We start from the raw sequence: 18,795 nt of genomic DNA on the forward strand, positions 1-18,795 counted from the left end.
ACCGGGTCAGGGAAGGGGTCCCAACGTTGACCATCCGTTCAAGTCAATCACTAAAATGTGAAGAAAAATGGAGCAACAGTAGCAATAGTATAACTCAAGAATAACGCGTACCTCTGCTGGTAATAGATCCTCCTTTATATAGAACCCTAATGGGCAACGTGCGTGTTTCTCGAGGTATGGACATGCTCTCTGATGTGTCCCATTAAAGGATATTGTCAGGAAAGTACCTTGACATCATACCTTAACAGGACATGCATATCCCTGACGTGACAGTAGAAGTTTCTGTTATACGATCCGCCTGTCGACTATGTCTCGTGTCAGCGGTACTATCTCCCAAAAGGATGTTGAGAGATACTACAATGGTCCCGTTGTTTGATCGAGTGGGGTAGCCGCTCGACCAGGACTCCACTTAGTCTATGGCCAGGTCTCATTGTTGGGGCGAACGAGGCAGCCGCTCGGGCAGGACTCCTCCACTCTGTCGACCTCCGTAGTTCTTCTATGCGGTGACTGTATAGTAACATATCTTTCCCCTTCAAACTAGCTATGTAGTCTCCCTTAACGTCCTGCTATTCAGTATTGGTTGCTATGCGGAATATCATATTAGTTCCCCTATACAAAAATTTTGTACAAGTCCTGAACCTATACTAACAACATATTGTGTTCTTTAGAAATTAAATTAGGAATCGCAAACGGAACTTAACATTATTGATTTCAAATTTAACTTATCCGTTCTTAGTAGTTTAGAATTGGATCACAAACGATGCTTAACATTATTGATCCAAATCCACCCATGTTATAAATTCAATTAAATATTAATTTCTAAAATTGGCTTCCAGGACTGCATGGTGAGGACTAGGCCTTCTTGAGTATGGGATCATCCAGCACCGCCTAAACAAAGCCTTTTAAAGAAATTTAATATTTAATTTCCTTATATAACCCTAGGTTTAACCAAAAGGAACAATCGAATCACAAATTCGAAAAACAAAAAAAAACACAAACTCGAATCACAAATTCGAAACCTATAATCATATGCCTCTTATGTTTGGTATTTCAAAAATTATACAAAGAAAATTAGTATGATGCGGAATAAAAATTATTAGTTATACCTTTCTTTGTAAATAACAATCTCTTGATCTTCTACCGTATTCCCTTTTTATCTCGTACGTCGTGTGGGCGACGATCTACTGAGACGAGAACCACCCAAGCTTCCTTATTCTTCTTGTGAGTTTCGGCCACCACAAGAATTCCAAGAATAGATGAGCTTCGGCCACACCACCAAGCTCCAAGGGATGTTAGAAACAAAACCTCTTTTCTCTCCTTCTCCAAGAAAAATCGGGTCATCAACAAGCGCCTAGAGAGTTGATGCCACCGGCCACCAGTGAAGAAGAAAAGGAGGAGAGGAAGAGGATGAGAAGGGTCGGCCACCAACCAAAGAAATAGAAGAGAGGAAAACTAGAACATAAGTTATGAGGTGAGGCACATCTGCCCTCTCTTTTATATTCCTTGGTCTTGGTAAATAAGGAAAATTTTATAAAAACTTCCTTATTCTCTTAGCCAATGAAAGGAAAGATTAATAAAAAATTTCGCTTTCAAACTTAATTTGGCCTGCCACCTCTAAATCATCCAAGTAAGGAAAGTTTTTTTTAAAAAATTAAAACTTCCTTATTTATTTCCGGAAATTTTAAAATTAAAATTTCTCTATTAATTTTTCTCTTCATGGTGGGTTATAAAAGGAAATTTTATAAATTAAAATCTCTCTATTAAAATATGTGGATGATTTTGTAGAAACTATAATAGGAAATATTTAATTTTAAAACTCTCTTTTAAATCATAAGGATGGTTAAAAAAGGAAAGTTTTATCAAAAAAATTAAAATATTCCTTTCACCTACTGATCTGGATGCAGGTTAGAATATATGAGGGAGGGGGCATTTGGGTCATTTCTCAGATAAGGGTTTGAGTACTTTTAAGGAGCACCGTGCATAGGGAAAGGAAGAAGAAGGGGGGCTGGGCTGGTTCGTGAGAGGGGCTCTCGCCGCCGCACACAGGAAGGACTTTTCTTCCTCATCCTCTCCAGTGCTTCCCACCGCTGGATTTGCACTGCCACCGGCGACAGGCACTCACAGCTGGCTCCTTCTCTCCGCTGCCATCGAGCTCGAGGGCTTCGTGTGTGATCTTTCCGCCGCTGCTAGGAGAAGGAGAAGATGGACTTCTCCTTAGTCCTTCACCGCTGCGGCCGGACATATCTACCGGCGACGACTGCCCTTAGAGCCACCTCCTCCCTTTTCCTTCGACTCCGACGCCACCCGCCATGGCTGCCAGCGTCTCACGCCGTCACCGCCGCCTCCAGCGTCCGCTACAGTGACTCCCAGTGACCACCACAGCCCCCTCTAGCGGCTGTCGTCACCTCTTCCGACACACGCCGCCACCTACAGCGGCTACCATAGCTTCTCGCGGCTACTGCCGTCTTCGGCGGCTTCGGGGGTCGTCGCCGATACTTTCGGGCAGCCGCCGTCCAAGTGCTCAGGTATCATACTATTTGTATACTGCGGCCTGCGAGCCGAGATTGTGTTCGGCCTTCGTGCCGTGGTTCTATTCCGGCCTGCGTGCCGCTGTTGTATGCCGGCTTGCGAGCCGAGGTTGTAGTCGGACCGTGCTTCGCCTTGTGGATCCATATCACGCCCGGCTTCGAGCCACCGAAGCCGGCTACTCTCCTGGTGGATATTTATCTACTATTCAGAGCCGCGACGACTCAGTCAGTATCCCGATCAGCTCATCTACCTATCCGAGGGCGCCCCCCGGGGCCAGGGTACGTTACCGTACCCCTCCTGCATTTATTTTACTATCCTGTTATTAGTATTCAGCTACTTATATACTTGTGGAATTCGCCTCGAGCACCGAGGTACCAGAGATCGGGGTGACCCGGTCACTGGATGCAGGGATTGTTGACTGGAGGACTTTTTGACGACTCGGTCAACACAGAAGACAGATCATCAACCGGGTCATGGGGATGCGGTCAACGTTCCAAACACGTCACACCGGCAGGTTCATCTTCTCAGCTTCCCGACAGGATCAAATTGGCGTCGTCTGTGGGAACGCACCTGATCTGGAACGTGAAGATGGACAACGCCGGAAAATTCTACCATCCTCATGATCTCGGTCAGTTTTTACATTAGCTTTCCCTTGCAGTTATATGAGTTGCCCTAGTTCCTAGATCGAGGAACCCCTTGCCGATCGGCCGGGCGTATATTATCCGAGCCATCGGCTCGATGTCAAAGACCCCGCGCCGATCGGCCGGGCGTATATTATCCGAGCCACCAGCTCGATGTCGAAGACCCCGCGCCGATCGGTCGGGCGTATATTATCCGAGCCACCTGCTCGATGTCGAAGACCCCGCGCCGATCGGCCGAGCGTATATTATCCGAGCCACCGGCTCGATGTTGAAGACCCCGCGCCGATCGGCCGAGCGTATATTATTCGAGCCACCGGCTCGATGTCGAAGACCCCGCCTCGATCGGCCGGGCGTATATTATCCGAGCCACCGACTTGATGTCGAAGACCCCGCGCCGATCGGTCGGGCGTATATTATCCGAGCCACCGGCTCGATGTCGAAGACCCCGCGCCGATCGGCCGAGCGTATATTATCCGAGCCATTGGCTCGATGTCGAAGACCCTGTGCCGATCGGCAAGGCGTATTTTATCCGAGCCACCGGCTCGATGTCGAAGACCCCGCGCCGATCGGCCGGGTGTATATTATCTGAGTTGCAAGCTCATTGTCGAAGATCATCGAGCTCCGACGTTAAATATCGAGAGTCGAACCGGCGACTATAAACCCTCCGGACGGAAGACCGTCGAGCTTCGACGTTAAATATCGAGAGTCGAACCGGCGACTATAAACCCTCCGGGCGGAAGACCGTCGAGCTCTGACGTTAAATATCGAGAGTCGAACCGACAACTATAAACCCTCCGAACAGAAGAGCTCGAAAATATCGAGAGTCGAACCGACGACTATAAACCCTCCGGCCGGAAGACCGTCGAGCTCCAATGTTAAACTCTAGAGTCGAATCGGCGACTATAAAACCCCGGCTTGAAGACTACTTCATGGACCAACTCATCGGATATCCTTTCTCCCCCGTTCGGGGTCGAGCGTATCAGAGCGTGTATCTCCCCCGTTCGGGGTTGAATGACCGGCTTATCAGATATTTTATCTCCCCCATTCGGGGTCGAGTGATTATCATTGATATCATACCAGTTTCAGATATTCTATCTCCTCCGTTCGGGGTCGAGTGGTCTTCACTGGTCTCAGACCAGCTTATCATATATTTTATCTCCCCCGTTCGGGGTCGAACATTCTTGGTGAGCATTTATCTCCCCTGTTCGGGGTCGAGCATTCTTAGCGAGCATCTATCTCCCCCGTTCGGGGTCAAGTGGTCTTCACTGGTCTCGGACCAGCTTCGGTTATTACATCTCTCCCGTTCGGAGTCGAGCAGTCTTCACTGGTTTCGGACCAGGATATCTCACGGGCTCTATGCACGCTCGGCTAAAGACTTTCGCTTCCGTGCGTCTTTGATTCACGATCTACACTTTCGATCAGCTCACGGGTGATGCGGCCACTCGGCATCGTCCCATTCAGTACCACTCGATTGCCAGGTCGACATTTCACGATCGCCCGTTCAATATCTTCTGGGCTGCTCGGTCAGCACCCTCGCGGTCATCCGACCGATATCGCTTGACCGTCCGTTCGGCCACACGCTTGAGCTAGGTCGCACGCTCGGCATCGTCTGCCCAACATCTATCCAACCGATCGACATCCTGCTGATCACCCGTGCGGCATCTTCGCGGTCGCAGGCTAGGCATAGCTCGTCCGCTTGGTCTACTCGTTGTCCAACATGTCGCTTGGTATACTATCCTTGCACTCGTCGCTCGCCTGTTGTTTTGCCGCTCGTTTGATGTTTATCGTTCGCTCGGCATCGGGCCGGTTGTCGACTTGATCCACTCGGCATCGTTGCTATCTCATGCGACACCGTTATTATAGTGACCGCTCGCGTGACAGTGTACATTGTGTTCAGCAATTTGACTTTGGTATCGTGGGAGGTTCAGCCCTTTGCGATGGACTATCCAGTCAGTCGGACTTGCGCCTCCTTCGACTAGACTTGAGGGGGAGGCTAGTGATCCGGATGCAGGTTAGAATATATGAGGGAGGGGGCATTTGGGTCATTTCTCAGATAAGGGTTTGAGTGCTTTTAAGGAGCACCGTGCATAGGGAAAGGAAGAAGAAGGTGGGGGCTGGGCTGGTTCGTGAGAGGGGCTCTCGTCGCCGCACACAGGAAGGACTTTTCTTCCTAATCCTCTCCAGTGCTTCCCACCGCTGGACTTGCACTGCCACCGGCGACAGGCACTCACAGCTGCCTCCTTCTCTCCGCTGCCATCGAGCTCGAGGGCTTCGTGTGTGATCTTTCCGCCGCTGCTAGGAGAAGGAGAAGATGGACTTCTCCTTAGTCCTTCACCGCTGCGGCTGGACATATATACCGGCGACGACCGCCCTTAGAGCCACCTCCTCCCTTTTCCTTCGACTCCGACGCCTCCCGCCATGGCTGCCAGCGTCTCACGCCGTCACCGCCGCCTCCAGCGTCCGCTACAGTGACTCCCAGTGACCACCACAGCCCCCTCTAGCGGCTGTCGTCACCTCTTCCGACACACGCCGCCACCTACAGCGGCTACCATAGCTTCTCGCGGCTACTGCCGTCCTCGGCGGCTTTGGGGGTCGCCGCCGATACTTCCGGGCAGCCGCCGTCCAAGTGCTCAGGTATCATACTATTTGTATACTGCGACCTGCGAGCCGAGATTGTGTTCGGCCTTCGTGTCGTGGTTATATTCCGGCCTACGTGCCGCTGTTGTATGCCGGCTTGCGAGCCGAGGTTGTAGTCGGACCGTGCTTTGCCTTGTGGATCCATATCACGCCTGGCTTCGAGCCACCGAAGCCGGCTACTCTCCTGGTGGATATTTATCTACTATTCAGAGCCGCGACGACTCAGTCAGTATCCCGATCAGCTCATCTACCTATCCGAGGGCGCCCCCGGGGCCAGGGTACGTTACCGTACCCCTCCTGCATTTATTTTAGTATTCAGCTGCTTATATACTTGTGGAATTCGCCTCGAGCACCGAGGCACCAGAGATCGGGGTGACCCAGTCACTGGATGCAGGGATTGTTGACTGGAGGACTTTTTGACGACTCGGTCAACACAGAAGACAGATCATCAACCGGGTCATGGGGATGCGGTCAACGTTCCAGACACGTCACACTGGCAGGTTCGTCTTCTCAGCTTCCCGACAGGATCACCTATAAATAAGGAAAGATTTCAAACCTTTCTTTTAATCTTTTGTAGAAAACTATAAAAGGAAATATTTAAATTTAAACTCTGTTTTAAAACCATGATATCCACATAAGAAAAATTTTAAAAAATAAAATCTTTTTAATTTTATTGTGGGCGACCACCTAAGCTTGGACTCAAGCTAGGGATGGCCACACTTCATCCCATCCAAGCAATGTCTTGGTCGGCCCTTGCTTGGGCTCCAAGCTTTAGCTTGGCCAGCCACATAAGAATGGGTAAGAAGGTGGGTATGAGTGAGTATAATACTTTATAAATAAGAGGTTACGATAGGGACCGAAAGGAGAAATTGATTTTGGTCTCCCGATGAAAATAAGCTTCTCGTGTTCGCCCCTAACACTCAACTTAATTTCGTCAATAATAATTCATACCACTAAAGAATTATTATTGAACTACCGCACCAATCCCAAATTATATTTTGGGTTCCTTTTTATCATAAGATATAGAATGTCTAATAATTAAATGAGTTACTGACAACTCACTTAATTAATATCTAGCTCCAAGAGTAGTATCACTCAACCTTATCGTCATGTCGGACTAAATCCACCTGCAGAGTTTACATGACAATCCTTATGAACTCCTCTTGGGGGCATCATCAACCTAGATTAATAGGACACAGTTTCTTTCTATAATCAATAACATACACGGTATAAATAATATCATTTCCCAACTTATCGGGCCTATTGATTTATCAAACTAAATCGCACCCTTTGATAAGTCAAAGAAATAAATACTAGATATATGTGCTTGTTATTATATCAGGATTAAGAGCACACATTTCCATAATAATAAAGGTTTTGTTCTTTTATGTAGTCAGTACAAAAAGAACTTACCTTAATTGGTCCTGCTCAATACACTCAGAGTGTACTAATGTAATTTTATAATTAAGATGAACTAATATCAAACTACACTACGATTATTTTAATGGTTTGTTCCTTTCCATCTTAATCGTGAGCTACTGTTTATAATTTATAAGGAATTGATAACATGATCTTCTGTGTGCGACACTATACACCATGTTATCTACAATATAAATTAATTGAATAACTACACTTAACTTATAAATGTAGACATTTGACCAATGTAATTCTTATTTCTAAATAAATGTTTATACAAAAGTTAGGTTTTTAATATACACTCTAATAATAGCCGCTCGACCGGGACTCCACTTGGTCCATGGCCAGGTCTCATTGTTGGGCCGAACCAGGCAGCCGCTCGGTCAGGACTCCTCCACTCTATCGACCTCCATAGTTCTTCTATGCGGTGACTGTATAGTAACATATCTTCCCCCTTCAAACCAGTTATGTGATCTCCCTTGATGTCATATTATTCTGTATTGAGCATCGACTGATTTACATATCAAGATCTGATCATCCGATCGATCATTGTAATTATCCTTCGTTCAATTTTTTGATATTCCATCATTGATCACTTTGATTTTGAAGCCTGACAGTTGTTAACTTGTGCCAGGGATGAACCACATTATCCATGTATTAAGGATCATATCATAAAAGGGTGACCAGCCTTGCCCTCTCTCATTCAGTTTGTCACGATTCCAAAACACTTCCTTTTCTCCGAAATGGAGCCGAAACACGTGAGATCGACGGCCGAAAAGACTAGCCTCCACCGTTTCGTCATCGAGGCCGACGAGGCGGCCGCCATCGCCCGGGAATGGGGCGTCTCCACTGTGGCAGAGCTCCTCCCTTTGCTGGTTCCTGCGGCCCAGCGGCTGGCCCGGCCGCCCATCTCCAATTATCGTGTGGGGGCTGTCGGATTGGGATCGAGCGGACGGATCTACCTCGGCGTGAACCTGGAGTTCCCGGGCCTTCCGCTCCACCATTCCGTCCACGCTGAGCAGTTCCTGGTGGCTAACGCGGCCTCATGCGGCGAGGCCGCCATCCGCTTCATCGCCGTCTCCGCCGCCCCATGCGGCCACTGCCGCCAATTCCTACAGGAGATCCGCGGCGCGTCGGAGATCCATATCCTCGTCACCTCCGACGCTGACGCCGCAGCTTTCCGCCCGCTTTCCCATTTCCTACCCTGCCCCTTCGGTCCCCTCGACCTCCTCCACAAGGATTTCCCCCTCCTCCTCGAGCCGCACGACAACCACACCCGACTCCTCCACCCGTTGGCTTCCAGGGAAGCGTCCAAAGGGGTCGGGAGATCGGTGGAGGACCGACTGAGGGAGGCCGCGGAGGGGGCGGCGAGGGCCTCCCACGCGCCGTACAGCCGGTGCCTCTCCGGGTTCGCCGTGGCGGACGGCGAGGGGAAGGTGTACGCCGGGTCGTACGCGGAGTCCGCGGCGTACAACCCGAGTCTAGGGCCAGTGCAGGCGGCAATCGTTGCATACGTGGCGGCGAGGGGAGGCACGGGGGAGGAAGGGTGGGATATCGTGGCGGCGGCGCTGGTGGAGAATGAGGCGGCGGCGGTGGCGCACGAAGGGACGGCGAGGGTCTTTCTGGCTGCGGTGGCGCCTCGAGCCCATCTCAGAGTGTACCGTCTCCGGTCTTGATGAACGATGGTGATCAAATCGGACGATCAGATTTCGCGATCAAATTGAGCAGCATTTGCATTCTTCTTCTCTGCTGGTTTTCACCACAAAGGTATTTATCCACCACAGCTGTATAGAATCGTATATACGGCTAAGAAATAACTGCTCATTAACTTAGGCCGAAAATACTTGTACCCATGATCTTTCCTTCCATATTAATGAATTATTCCTGCCAGAAATCTAGCATTTTATCCTTTTTTAATCTCTGAAATAAACGTAATTTCAATAAATAAATCTTGAAGTATTGTTCTTTAGAAGCAGAACCAAGTTAGTAAAAACTTAGGATTGTTTTGTAATTTGGACGGAATAATTGGTTGTTTTTGTTCTTGGCTCAACCGGAACAAAGTGGCATCCAGGTTGTCTTTTAGAACATTGTCTGGAAGGGTGGCAAGAATTCAGAGGTCTGTTGGACTTCAACAAGCTTCCGTTATTTTCTCTAATTGTTCCATGTGAAATTTGAGATTTGATGAAGTTTCTTTGTTTCAGTCACCTGGAAGGTATCATATGCTACTCCTATTCATGCTGATTCTAATTATACTGAAAGAAAATAGCTGGAAATTGCATGATTTTGCTGTCAAAAAGAAACTAACAGTAGTTGTATATGAATTCTTTTTGGGTAGAGCTGTTGATGCTTTGCCTTTGTTAGTTTGTTGTACCCGACCTTAGCAAAATCACAATGATAGGAAAGCTTTATTTCTTTATGTTGAAAACACTCACAATCAATCATGTCTTTTTTTTCCCAAAAGGAAAAGGACAATGGACTATGTCTTAACCAACATTCTTTTGTTTATGCATTTTAGTCAAGTTTGGAACTCTTGCTTCCTAGATTAACAGGATTTTTTTTAAAATTAATATTAATTTTACTTTTGTCATTATGCTAAGTCACTTGGGTAACCAAGAGTCCACATTCATCTTTTCCATGTAGCATAGGCCAGTTTCACGTCATCATTCCATTTAAATCAGATTAGTGAAAATTATAATATTTTGTTGTTAGTATCTTTGGTTGAATTATTTATTGCTAACAAAAAAAGAGAGTCAAATTGAGAGTGTCTAACATGTGGAATGATATCATTATCAACCTGGTCCAATTGCTAAGTCTAAAATACATTAGAATAATTATGTTAAGGCTAAGAGAAGTGGTTTAAAAGAAAGACATTTTTTGCTAGCAAAACAAAGAATTTGTAGTTGATTGTTTATTCAAGCTCTCTTCCTATAAAAGAGTGTTACAATTTGTTATTTGAGTATTTTTTTTTTTAAATTGAAACTGCTCTCTTAAGTATTGAGAGAGCCAAGAAGCCATATTGACCCTTGAGTATTCTAATGTATTGGCATTCCTATTATTCCTAAAAATCGATAAGAGAAAGAAGAGCTTAATTTTCAATGAAAAGCTAGAAAAGGGGGGAGATACCCATCCCTTAAGGGTGTTTCCATTTCCTAAACAATTATCTGGATGACAAAAGAGTTCACCAAAACATGTTTGAGAATATTGATTAAGAGTTGACAGAACATGAACCAGTATTAGATGAGAGAGTTCTTCAAACTGTCACTAGCTCATTGTTTTCGTTTTGAAGTACAAGGTGTGTTTACATATTTGAAAATTAGTTGCAAAGAGAAGTCAATGATTCTTGAAGACCGATGTGAAGACTTGACAATATAATGAGTTTTAATGTACTGAATTTGTTAATATGAAGACTGACAAGCCTCCTGATGATTATTAAAGGTTTGGACAACTAGATTAATTTCATGACTTGAGAACGGTACAAAAATTTGTTAAATGTGGTTCTGGATTTATTTTTTTTCCAAATTTTTTATTGCTAGATTACATGGATGGTTTGTTTTCTGGAATAGTGTGATGATACTGCAAAATATGTTTAGATCAAAAATAATGCGGGTATTGAAATTTTAATCTTAATACATGGCAATATTTCACGGATAGTTTCTGGTTTGTTCATGTTCGCGAATTTAAATTTGTTAAGCAATAAATTTTTTAATCGTCTGATGAAATAACACGTAATACTTACTCCTCTCTCCTGAGGCCTGCGTGCAGCCCTGATACGCTCAATCTGACTTTCATAGGACATCAATCTGATTTTTCTTTTACATTTGTTTTCTTGCAACTCTCAAAATCACGCTTTCTGTGAGGATATTAGAGGATAGTGAAATGCTATTGTAATAAGACACCACAAGAGCCATCATCAATGTTACTATAATTACAATTCGTTACGGGCCGGCTGTGTTAAATTCCGGAGATACCACGTTTTACCCAGGTCAATATTTACCGTTGATTTACCTCCTCCTAGGATCCCTGTAGGACCAGGCCTAGGGGCTGTTGGGCGGCGGGACCCACCTTTTTGCACAATAATTACAATTCGTTACGTTTAAAAGTCTGGATAAGACACCACAAGCTCCAACGCCAGTGTGATAGCAAGACGCTAACAATTTTTGCACTAAATTATATCGCGCGGGGTTAATACTTTTTAAAAAGACCTTTTAAAATTTTATTGCAGTCAAAATACTCCTTTAACATTTCAAGTTTATTTTTAAACTGCCTCCTTTTCAAACAACTTAATGGTAAATTTAGAAGGGTGAGAAGATAATTCGACAGTGAAATAAGGGGCATTTTCATATTAATAAAATTTTGAGAGCATAGTTAAACGGACAATGTAATAATTTCCTTACTTTTTAAGCTTGGCAATCTGATTGACTTGGGCACGTATTCCATTGCTTTTTTTTGGAGCCAATGATTAGGCTGGCCACAATCATGTTTATTAGTTCTGTCCCTTCTCGCTTTGGATTTAAAAAATTGGAATTTGACTATTGTTGCCAGATTCTGAAGATTCAGCATTATGATGTATGTGCCTATGCAGTTGCTGCTGCAGCTGCAGCTTCTTCAGCCATTTGCGCCACAGGGAGAAGGGTACAGATGAGATTACGATCGCCATACACATTGTCGACACGTCCTGCGATCGATCACCGTGCACATTACAATCAACACCACCTCTTATTTGTTCAAGCAGCCAAGCAAACTAAAACTTGATGATCAGTGATTCTGAGAAATACCTGTAGAAGGCCAGAATTTGGCGCCTCGGAGCCAAGAAGCCGGGAAAGCAGCATACTCCCTTGAGTATGGTTTGTTCCATGTGTCACTCATTAGCAGAGATGGAGGATGAGGAGCACCCTGAGGCTAAATTCGTTAGTCATCGTATTTATTTATTTAATTATTCTTTTTTTACAATAGCAATTAAAAGAGTCAGCAGGCATCCTAAATCAATCTGCGTGAATTTTGTAAAAGAAGTCTCAGAAATAGATCGAAACAGTTTATGCTACTAGTACCATACCTTAAGAACATTGACGTTAATGTCAGCTTTGCCACTCTCAATCTGCGCAATTTCTTCCCTTATAGAGATAAGAGCATCACAGAATCTATCTAATTCTGCCTGCAAGAAACCAAATTTTCTCAGAATGACGGCTTATGGAGGACAATCTGTGAGCAGTGTCCCGATTGTACCTTGCTTTCACTTTCTGTTGGTTCAATCATGAGTGTCCCTGGCACTGGCCAAGACATTGTAGGAGCATGGAATCCATAATCCATTAGGCGTTTAGCAACATCTTCAGGCTCTATGCCAGCACTAATCTGCAGAAAATAAAAAAATCATAGAAACTATTACTTACAAGAAAGTGCAAAAATACCAATTTTGGTCCTAAGCTAGATAAAAAAGATCAAGGATTGTGTTAGGCATGGTAAAATTTATTTAAACTTATGAAAATGAATCATAACCCTGCATTTATGTAAGTCTGATGATTGTCTTCTATTGCTCAAAACATGGATATATGATGATGTGTGAGATAATATGTACCACGCACCTTGAAAGCCCTCAAATCTACAATGAATTCGTGGGCGACAGTCCCGTTGACTCCACGGAAAAGAATGGGATAATAATTCTGCACAGTAGTAGAATCTTTAGGAATCAACAACAATAGAAGCTGAAATTAACCCGATTTTAGAACCATCAAAAATACTTTCGTTCTTTGTTCTCTGGGGTGACAAGCAAAGTTTCAGGAGTAGTTTGCTAGATACGATAGAATGAATAAAAGACAGTATGATCATTTTTGGCACAAGAAGACCCTTTTGTTAGGCATCAAAAGGCTCCTCCTGCCTACTAAAAGATTGAATTACCTCTAAACGCTTTGCCATGTAGTTTGCATTTAGTATTGCTATTTTTGAAGCATTTGTCAACCCCGTAGAGCCCATCATGGCAATATATGTATATGAAATTGACAGAATAAGTGCAGAACCCCAAGGTGCTGACGAAATTGTACCAAGAGGCTGGGCATTCTCAGGTGGAGGTATCCCACCAGTGGGTACCTGAAAGTTACCAAAAAGAACAAAAAAGTAACAACCAAAAGTAGCCCACGCCATTTAATAGACGAAATTCTCTCAGGACACGATAGAAAGCCCCATGTTTATTATAAATCAAAAAGACAAAAGAAACAATAGTGATAATCATAAAAACCACTCGCACAGTTTTCTATTCATAATTCAATATTTGAGCAGGTTTATATAACAAAATTAAAAAAATTAGGCCTGTGATACTCTAATTAGGTCTCTCAAGTAGCAACTCATACTCTGATATGACACTGAAAATAATAGCTTCCAAAATATAAAGCATAACAGGCACAATTGATCAGATGTATGACAAAGATAGAAAAAAGATAGTACACAAGTGATGAAAGGAACCATAGTGAATCATACTAATGCAGGGAAATAAAATACCAAAATGTAGACTGGAAAAAAGAATGGTCAGCTAGTGAAAGATAATTTGATGTTAAATTATGATAATACCAGATGTTACATGTATTAGATGCTGCCCTAAGTTCTAAACACACAGATTTAGCAAATATGCAGTATCATACCACAGGATGTGATGGCAAGAACGGTGCCAAGTGCTTCTTCACACCAATAGGGCCCATTCCTGGACCACCTCCACCATGTGGAATACAGAATGTCTTGTGCAGGTTAAGGTGACAGACATCTGCTCCAATGAAGCCAGGGCTTGTAAGGCCAACCTGAAAAATATGCAAAAGTCAACTCTCCAAGAGGCAACTTCATCCAATCTTCAATACCTAAAACAACTCCGAACTCCAACTCAACATCCGACTGACCAAAAGCCCAGACAGATCATCTACTTATTAAGGATGTTCAAATTTGTAGCTAAGATAAATTTTCCACTTCAATATAGGCAGAACTGTCAAATTTTGTTTGGAAAAATAGTATCGAATAATCAATTAACCATCAGAAAGTATATCTTAAGCAAAACTTGTGTGGCATTAGCAAACTGGAAAATACTAGGCAGGCTATTTCATCGTCCTCCTAACTGATATCAACAATCCTAACTACTTTACCAGGATTCAGCTAATACAACCACCATTCACTTTGCATAGAACAAAAGCCAACAGTTACATTGTTTCAAATACTTTAACAACATGCAATTACTAACCTGTGCATTCATGTTAGCACCATCCATGTAAACTTGCCCTCCATTTTGATGAATAATATTGCATATCTCATCAATGCCTTCTTCATAGACTCCATGAGTTGATGGGTAGGTAACCTGAGGAGACAGGAAGAAGTATTGAAAGTGATAAATCATTCAATAATTCTCTGTTATACCTATTCTGTTCAACAGGGGATATACAATCCTAGCCTATTTTTTGATTAGGTAATATGTACTTGAAAACATAACCAATCCTTTACATGGTTCATGCTCTAATGTTTATGGCAGTCACCTTGAGGCAAGTTGGTCTTACATCAGTGCTATTGTATGAGATTTGAAAAATAAAATAAAAATGACTACCATATAATTTTACAAACATGTCAATTCAAAGGAAAGCTTGCTCCGGCCACCTTTAAGCAAAAGAAGACATATTGTCATGGAGATAAAATGTTGGAATTAGTGCACCATAATTCTAAGGCAAGAACATCATGCAGTCCAATGATTTCCATCTCACCATAAGAGCAGCCAAATTATCCTTGTGTTCCTCAGCTGCTTTTCTTAATTCCTCAATATTGATGTTGCCTTTGGAATCAGTTCCTACTGCAACAATCTTCATTCCACACATAGCTGCACTGGCAGGATTTGTTCCATGAGCAGAAACAGGAATGATGCAAACATTGCGATGGCTATCTCCTTTTGACTACATTTTTTTTTTTGTCAAAATAGCATCAGGCACACAATTTTCAAATAACAAAAGTTCAATTCCAAAGGCTCATTCTAGATAACTTACTAGATGGTAAGCACGGATAACCATGAGCCCTGCATACTCTCCGGCAGCACCAGCATTTGGTTGCAATGAGAAAGAATCAAAGCCAGTGACTGTGCACAAAAGTTCACCCAAGTCTTTAAACATTTCCTGATATGAGAATCAAAAAGGTTAGTCAAAATTCCTAATTTCCATGGGTAAGTAGTAAAAAATTTCTTACTTGATATCCTCGGGCCTGATCAGCAGGGACAAATGGGTGAAGATTTGCAAAACTGGGCCAAGTCACTGGCATCATCTCCACAGTAGCATTCAGTTTCATTGTGCAAGATCCAAGAGGAATCATGCTGTGACACAAAGATAGATCTTTGGATTGTAACTTGTGCATGTATCGAAGCAGTTCATGCTCTGTATGGTAGCTGGAGAACAAAAAAAAGAAAACAGAAAAAAGAAAAAAGAATGGTAAGTACTTAAGCATGCGGGCATGCTGTTTTTACTAAAAAGAAGCAAAAATCGCATACGAGTTGAAGATTGGGTGTGAAAGGTACGGGCTCTCTCTGACAAGGCCCTTTGGGAGACGACTCTGCACCTCAGGAGCTAGAGACTCTGCAGTGAAGTTGACCTAAGAAAAAAACAATTATATCACTAACAAGAAATTACAACTGCGAGTTTACAGTAGGCCTTACAGGTTTGCCACAAGCAAAAACTTTGAGCAGCTTATCTACATCCTCGAGGGTGGCAGTCTCATCAAAGGCCACAGTTACCTGAAATTCCAGAAAACAATGCATTATAACAGTTCCAGAGCCTGCTGTTTGACTCAACATGTACTACACATTATAAAGTGAAATTTTCATAAATTCACTCACCGTATTAGAGTCAACAACCCGAATGTTCATTTCATTCTTGCAAGCTTCTTCAGCAATTGCTTTTGCATTGGAACAGTTGACTTTCACAGTATCAAAGAACGGAAGATCTTGAACATTCACGGTCCCAAGCTTTTTGAGCCCCAGTGCAAAGTCACAGGCAAGACCATGGACCCTATCAGCGATTTCCTTGAGACCTTCAGGACCATGATACAACGCATACATTGTGGCCATATTTGCAAGCAATGCCTAGAAGTTATAATTTCCAATCCGAATAAGAATTTGAACCTTCACTCCAAAAGAAATAAAAAAGAAAAGAAAAGAGAAGCAAATCAACAAACAAATTGAGTTTAGCAAAATTAACACATTTCCTGCACCTGCGCCGTGCAAATGTTGCTGGTGGCCTTGTCTCTCCTAATGTGCTGTTCCCTAGTCTGCATTGCCATGCGTAACGCAGGCTTACCTGTGGAGTCGACACTGACGCCGATGATTCTACCGGGCATCATTCTCTTGTACTCCTGTGATGTCGCTAGAAAAGCGGCGTGCGGACCACCGTAGCCCATGGGCACCCCGAACCTTTGCGCAGATCCAACGACAATATCGGCCCCGAACTCACCCGGTGGCTTCAGAACCGTCAAAGCTAGGAGGTCAGTTGCCATCACGACCTTCACGCCATGGGCGTGAGCGTGCTTGACGAACTCCCCGTAGTCCAAGATCTCACCCTCGGTGCCAGGGTATTGCACAAGAACTCCGCAGACATCGTTTGAGTTGTAATCAAAATCTTTGAGGTCCGTTACGACGACCTTGATGCCGAACCCATCGGCCCTGGTCTTGCAGACGTCGATTGTTTGGGGATGGCAATTAGAGGCAACCAAGAATGTCTTCCTTTTGCCCCTCTGGATGTTATCGCACATGGCCATGGCCTCGGCAGCAGCGGTGCCCTCGTCAAGGAGGGAGGCGTTCGACATGGGCAAGGCGGTGAGGTCGGTGACCATTGTCTGGAAGTTGAGGAGAGACTCGAGACGGCCTTGGGCGATCTCGGCCTGGTAGGGTGTGTATTGAGTGTACCAAGCCGGGTTCTCCATGATATTACGGAGGATGACGCTGGGGACGAAGGTGCCGTAGTAACCCATCCCGATGAACGACTTGAACACCTTGTTCTTGGCGGCGAGGCGGCTCATGTGAGCGATCATCTCCGATTCGGTGAGGCCAGCGTCGAACTTGTAAAACTTCATGTCTGGAAGGCGTATGGACGCGGGGACAGTTGCGTCGATAAGCTCATCGAGCGACGAGAAGCCGCAGGAAGCAGCCATGGCTGATTGCTCCTGGGGCGTGACGGAGTTGTGACGGCGGGGAAAGGTATCGGAGGGCCGGAGGGCGTCGATCGAGACAAGTCGGATCTGGGCGTTGCGGAGCAGGGAACGGGTGGAAGCGGGTACACGGAAGAGGGAAGTGGTGAAGCAACTGACAGGAAAGAGGGCGGCGGGCGCCAGGTTGCGATTGGCGGCCGCCGTGATCGCCGAGAACGGAAACGTGCGCGATATTACGCGGCGGATGGTGGCCTGGCTCGCCAGTTTACGAGCGCGCTCCATTGTGCGACCTGCGCAAACACCGAAGCAGATCGCTTCTTTGAAACAAACACCAAAAAAATAAAATCCTTCTCCTACGCAGACCACCACAAACCACGCTTTTAAAACAAATCTATTCAACTCCGCTCTTACTGTGTCAGAGAGGAGGCGAGGAAAGGGGATCGAAGAGTAATGTAGAGACGACTCTTCCAGCAATCCTCCGGCTCCTCCTCGATCGAGTCGCTGTCGCTCCGCCAAAGTGCTTCAATTACACAGGACACACTACTTTAGGTTGGTGAGAAGCGATAGATTGAGGTTTGGTGATTGGTTATCCAGATCCAGATCTAGGATTCCATTTTCTTCGTCAAGAGTAGGCGAGGGGGTAGGTGGACACCGATCTCTTGGATGGCTACAGGAGAACCAATGGCGATGAAGGTGACGTTGGAATCTGGCGCGGATTGAATCGCGAGCTCGATGCTTGCATTGGCTTCTCTGTTGTTATCTGCCCGATGCGATAGACGAACGTGTGAGAGTGGTCAGATGCGGCGGATCCCGTCCCGTGGCTGTATCGCTTTAACGAGGGTCGCAGGAGGAAGGGGAAGAAGGGTGCGTGTGAGGCAGGAATTAGCCCGGCAAGCGAAGCGGTTCGGGTGGGGATTCGAACCGGAATGCAAGGGCCGTCTACATCGGGTTCGATTGGCCCGGGTGACTCGGGGATAATGCAAGGCCAAGTCTCTCTCTTTTTCTCACCAACCGCCCCGCGCATGGAAAGGAATCTTTGGGAATCTTGGAGTCGCTGCGATGTCTCGTTCCAAGGCATTTAAATTCTTTATTTTACGGCTTGATAAAAAGAGTGCAACTGGTGACTGCTGTAGGTCCATTAGTGGATACCAATTAAACGGTCTTTTAAGTAGGTGGAATATATATATAAAGATTAAAGTTTAAAGATCAAATATAAAAACGAGAAAAATATGGAACATGAGTTAATTCAAAATTAAGTTAAAAAAAGAAAGTCTTCTTTGATGGTTAACTCGCTAAAAGGATATATACACATTAAATTACGATCAGATTTCGACTAAAATTCATCATGATCTTTTCTCAATTTACCTTTCCACTTATGTATAATTTGGGTTGAACCAAGTAATTAGAGGCCGTCAATAGTAAGTAG

At 44.7% G+C, this 18,795-nt stretch overlaps 2 protein-coding genes across 3 annotated transcripts; one reads left to right on the top strand and one right to left on the bottom strand.

The window, feature by feature from the left end:
* Nucleotides 1-7,921: 7,921 nt before the first annotated feature.
* On the top strand, nucleotides 7,922-9,442 carry LOC122016009 (cytidine deaminase 1-like). Its single transcript, XM_042573140.1, has one exon. The coding sequence runs from the start codon at nucleotides 7,967-7,969 to the stop codon at nucleotides 8,897-8,899; it is 933 nt and encodes a 310-aa protein (XP_042429074.1). The 5' UTR covers nucleotides 7,922-7,966; the 3' UTR covers nucleotides 8,900-9,442.
* Nucleotides 9,443-11,543: 2,101 nt separating this feature from the next.
* LOC122015032 (glycine dehydrogenase (decarboxylating), mitochondrial-like) lies at nucleotides 11,544-18,184 on the bottom strand. 2 transcript variants are annotated; one of them, XM_042571668.1, is made up of 16 exons: nucleotides 17,781-18,184; nucleotides 16,437-17,686; nucleotides 16,063-16,308; nucleotides 15,883-15,960; nucleotides 15,718-15,818; nucleotides 15,420-15,615; nucleotides 15,224-15,349; nucleotides 14,948-15,133; nucleotides 14,437-14,550; nucleotides 13,853-14,005; nucleotides 13,116-13,304; nucleotides 12,803-12,880; nucleotides 12,447-12,572; nucleotides 12,277-12,375; nucleotides 11,999-12,116; nucleotides 11,544-11,898 (listed from the first exon to the last, which is right to left on the bottom strand). In XM_042571668.1, exons 2-16 carry the CDS (start codon nucleotides 17,649-17,651, stop codon nucleotides 11,798-11,800), a joined length of 3,126 nt encoding a protein of 1,041 aa, XP_042427602.1. In that variant the 5' UTR covers nucleotides 17,652-17,686; nucleotides 17,781-18,184; the 3' UTR covers nucleotides 11,544-11,797. The 2 variants fall into 2 exon arrangements, with proteins under 2 accessions (XP_042427602.1, XP_042427601.1); XM_042571667.1 differs by having other exon boundaries at nucleotides 16,437-17,659; nucleotides 17,781-18,183.
* Nucleotides 18,185-18,795: the final 611 nt, after the last annotated feature.

This window comes from Zingiber officinale, chromosome 8B (genome assembly GCF_018446385.1).
Source record: "Zingiber officinale cultivar Zhangliang chromosome 8B, Zo_v1.1, whole genome shotgun sequence".
Classification (NCBI taxonomy): domain Eukaryota; kingdom Viridiplantae; phylum Streptophyta; class Magnoliopsida; order Zingiberales; family Zingiberaceae; genus Zingiber; species Zingiber officinale.